The sequence below is a fragment of the Priapulus caudatus genome, unplaced genomic scaffold (genome assembly GCF_000485595.1).
Source record: "Priapulus caudatus unplaced genomic scaffold, Priapulus_caudatus-5.0.1 Scaffold7, whole genome shotgun sequence".
Classification (NCBI taxonomy): Eukaryota; Metazoa; Priapulida; class Priapulimorpha; order Priapulimorphida; family Priapulidae; genus Priapulus; species Priapulus caudatus.
The window spans coordinates 1,449,838-1,454,655 of NW_014577068.1; the positions used below are offsets into that span (position 1 = coordinate 1,449,838).

Consider the following 4,818-nt stretch of genomic DNA (forward strand, 5'->3'; position numbering starts at 1 on the left):
TTATATGTATAATATAATATCAACATATATATATATTATATATATATATCATAAACGCATCTATATTGCCACCCAACCAACAGGGTTTTATCGGGGCACCAAGCGGAATGAGTATCTTCTAAAGCATTATGTGCCAGCATTATATACACGAGTCTGTGTAAAGCCATAATAAAAACGCCATTACTATTCCCCTTATTAAGGGAATTTCTTCCCGTTAAGTATTCTGTTACGTTTTTAAATACAAATAAGACTCAGGGCTGGTCGAACAGCGGGTATCTGCTTGTCAGCTCTACGTATATATGGAGGAGAGAAAGCCAATCATATTCTATGGATACTAGAAATCCGACTCTTAGCATAGGCAGCTTATCTGCCCAGTACAGCCAATGACCAAGACATGCCTCTAAATTTCATCAAATGTTATCCTTTACTAGACGATATATGTAAGAGTGATTGCTAGCTAATCATAGAGAAATATGATTGGTCTTCTCTCCTCCATATAGTACGTATATGGAAAAGATCATAGCGCAGAACGACAGGTGTACCCCTGGTTATTCGACAAAGCGCAAAAAATGTGTGAGTAAGCTAATGTCTTTTAGGTAGAGTAGGAAATGAGGTAACTAACGAGAATGTATATTTAACGCGGATGACGCAAATATTCCTCTTAATAAGGCGGAATGTATTGCTATTGGTTTTATGGCTTTATAACAAGAACTCGTTCATCATGATTGATAAATGCCTGCACATTATGCCCTCTAGAAGAATATCGATTCCAGACCTGCTTTACAGTGTGCACTGCCACAGTCAGAGAACCCTGTTGGTTGGGGGTCAAAAGCGGAGAAGGGTTATTACAATGCTAACATTTATACTAACATTACAAAAATTGAACACTGCTTACATGAAATATACGTATCAGCCATAATCTAGCACTTCTACCTGTTACAATAATGTAATTCCAGAAATTTATCGTGCATGACTGATTGAGTAACTGACGTGTTTAGTGCAGGGCTTGTTTCCTCTTCTTACAGTCAGACTAGTCAACCTGATTGACATAGTGATACCCATATAACCTGCCTGTGAGGCTCTTACAACAAAGACCAGAGGCCACTCTTAGAAACATAGAAACAGAACAGTTCCAAGATAATGGTTAAAACTATTATAACATTTAGAACAAGAAACTATGAAGAGTAATATTACAAAGAACATCTTTCTGACAATATCCCCCCAAGCTCTATTTTAGCTATGTGATTAACTACTCCATGAAGGACATTGCATATATGAACGTCTGCAATTTCTGCACATCAGAAAATACACTACAAATACTTGGATTGCTTAAGAGGTACTCACCATAATCTGAGCAAGTGCCAGTACAATTACATTGGATGACTTACTGCTGGATATTGCATAGAAAAACTGCAAGAGAAGAATCCACAGTGAAACATTAACCAAGATCAAAATAATATTCAAAACAATAATCAAACATGTTCTGCGCAGGCAATAACAGAAGAATCAACATTTATTTTCATGATTCTTAGCCATGATTTGGTATACAAACAGCTTTATAGTAGTGAGAGTCTTGGACAGATTAGTATCAAAGGGCATATTAGGATAGCAGTTATTAGAATTACAGATAGTCCTAGCGCCACCTAATCACTAAATTCAATTACACATGTTTCTCACCTAGTAAAAGCCAGTCAAATTAAATATGTAGGCAGGCAGCTACATGGTCTAACCACATTCATAGTTCAAAAGTGGCGAGCTGCCTATCATATAGCATGACTAGGAGTACTAAGTTTACATATATTCAGTATACATACGTTTACCGTATTAGACTGTAGGTAGGCTATTACAGGGAACGCACATGGTACATTTCTGTGATACATTTCTGTTCTCGGGTTTTACATTAAATTAGCTTTTGTCACACCGGTGGCTAGTTCAGCTGTTTGGCCAATTGTACAGCACTTGCACATGCACATAAATACCGAACTACAAAGGATGACACACCATCATTAATGTCATGCAAGTTCGTTGTCTATTAACCGAATATTTATCTCTCTGATGGTCATTAAATTTAGAGGACAACACAGCAATGTCAATGTGTACCTTTGTCAATGTGATGAGCAAGCCACGGATTGACGTCACCACGATGATGCCAACCAGTATGAAGGATATATGCTGTGACCAAAACTTTACCTGAAAATTACAACAAAATACAATTTGTATGCCTCACATCATTTTAGTATAGGATTATCCTACCATCTAGTGAGAAAAATGTTGTTTTCTAAATATTGTTTTGTTTTAAAATATTTTTTAAAGAAATATTTTTAAGAGGGGTTTTAACCAAAAACAGTGTATTTTGTCACTAACACCTTCCATAACAATTGTAAATGTAATGATGCAAATTGTAAAATACCATGCTATAATTCACTTTTATGCCAACATGTACCTTAATTGCACATGGTAAACATTTACCCTAATACCTCTGAAGTTTCAATAGGTACATGCTCATGCAATTACCTAGACAGTTTTAATATACTTACATCAAACTGTATACCTAGGTAGTCTACAGCTATCTCAAAGCCTCTTGTAATTGGATCTTTTTTTCCAACTCTATCGAATATTATATTAATAGTCGCCTGGAAAACACAAGTGTGATGCAATTATATATATAATATACATCCACATTAAGAGAACTAGAAACTAACCAAAGAGATTGAAACCAAAATAAGCGTCACTGTAAGTCTAAACCAATTAAATCCACTTGCATTTTTTGTCCGATATCACAACAAGATTATGATTTTCCAAACCCGTGTTCATACAAACTGGGGAGTAGGCCTGTTAGAAGTAGTAAGAGTATCCTCTTATGATTCATTTTATTTTTCCACGCAGAATAAAACTGGCAGTGGTGAACATAAACAAAACAAACCAGCGCAGGTGATTTTTGTTTCACAATGTCTGTTTATATCACAAACACAATAATAATAATTTCCACTATTAATAATTGAATCTACTTACCATAAATATTTTATATGAGCAATATACAGAGAAGAAGTAGCCTAGCAAGTTGAAGTAACGTCCTTTTAAGGTCTTTGAGTATTCTATTCTTTCCTAGAAAAAGATTGTATTTAGATGCATGCAAATACGACTAGCTATGTATAGTTATATATATATATATGTATATATATTATCTTGTTATAAGTTACACACATTAACGAGCAAGGTTTTTAAAATTACATGAGTTGTTCCCCAGTTATTTCCAGTGCGGACAGATATGTCTTCTGAAGCAGCAGATTTTTTGTCCATTGCTTTCGATGCCCCCTAAATCAAGGTTCGTTAAATCGAGGGTGAAGTGTATATATATATATATGAACAAATGAGCAAATAAATATAATGACAGATATATATATATATATAAGATCTATATTGCCACCCAACCAACAGGGTTATCGTGGCACAAGCGGGAATGATATCTTCTAAGGCATAATGTGCAGCATTATATACACGAGTCTTGTAAAGCCATAAAACGCATACATTCCCCTTATTAAGAGAATTTCTTCCGTTAATATTGCTGTTAGTTAAATACAAATAAGACTCATGGCTGTCGAACAGCGGGTATCTGCTCTGGTAGTCTACCTATATATGAAGAGAGAAGCCAATCATATTCTATGATACTAGAAATCCACTCTTACATAGCAGCTTATTGCAGTACAGCCAATGCCAGACATGTCTAAATTTCATCAGATGTTATCCTTTACTAGTGAAAATAAGGACAGTGAACGATTCCAGAAAATTAAAGATTCTTAGGAAGAGGAAAGAGGTGTTTAATGAGCATCTTTGCTTAGTAGATTCACATATTGCTTCCCAGGTCAGACTTACAGCCTGCCACGTCAGGTAGCGGAGGGTTATCTGTAACATGTGGTATACCTAGACAACATATCATCTTCTTTCTTTCATTTATCAGGACAGGGAATGCAGATCCTGTTATCCTTACACAAACTGCTGAACAGTCAAAGCTTAATTACCGCCATATTTTTATTATACATCATCAAGCGATTCCAACCATGTACGACGATGCAAATGCACTATACGTAAACTTTCAGACATGTGTTATCATACGATGTGTGTGTGGGGAGGGGGGCTTCAAGAATTGGTATTAAATAACCTAGCTGGAATAATAGCAATCATTCAAATCATTCCAACATCCATAGCAATAATCAATTAACAGCTTCAGCATATTATATTAGATATGGAAAGAAGTAGGTGTTTTGAACAATGACAACTGGAACCCAAGCTGAATCCAGTCTAACAATTTTGTACTTGGTTACTACGCTCATGAACCAACACATCCCTGTGGGCTGACACTAAAACCTGTCAAGACCAAAGTGGCTAATCGTTCATCAACCGTATACAAAAGTGATTGTTAATAAATGCACGCTGTATCGCATTGGACATCGACTCCCTTTAGCTGTTTAAGAAAAACAGTAGCACTGAGATCTGACTAGCTATGTAATACGTTATAATAGGGTAATATAGTATATATGATATATGTATATTATCTTGTTGATAGAGTTAATTACACACATTAACATGAGCAAGCGTTTTTAAGAAGAATATACATAGTTTGTTCGCCGGCGTCGGGCGCCCTCTCTGGCCAGTTATTTCCAAGTGCGGACCAGGACGTTATGTGGTTCTGAAGCACGCAGATTTTTTGTCCATCTGCTTTCGACATGCCCCCTAATCAAGGTTCGTGTAAATCGAGGGGATGGTATTATATATTTTAACAAATGAGCAACTAAATATAGTATCGACGGGGGGGGGGGA

At 36.0% G+C, this 4,818-nt stretch overlaps 1 protein-coding gene across 1 annotated transcript in view; it reads right to left on the reverse strand.

The window, feature by feature from the left end:
• The window catches only part of LOC106806111 (Golgi pH regulator-like), a gene marked incomplete in the record, with an annotated part of 27,999 nt that overhangs the window by 5,910 nt on the left and 17,271 nt on the right, over positions 1-4,818 (reverse strand). The window contains 4 exon segments of the mRNA XM_014807968.1: positions 1,345-1,410; positions 2,101-2,190; positions 2,538-2,633; positions 3,013-3,105. Of these exon segments, the coding sequence (XP_014663454.1) occupies positions 1,345-1,410; positions 2,101-2,190; positions 2,538-2,633; positions 3,013-3,105 (345 nt within the window).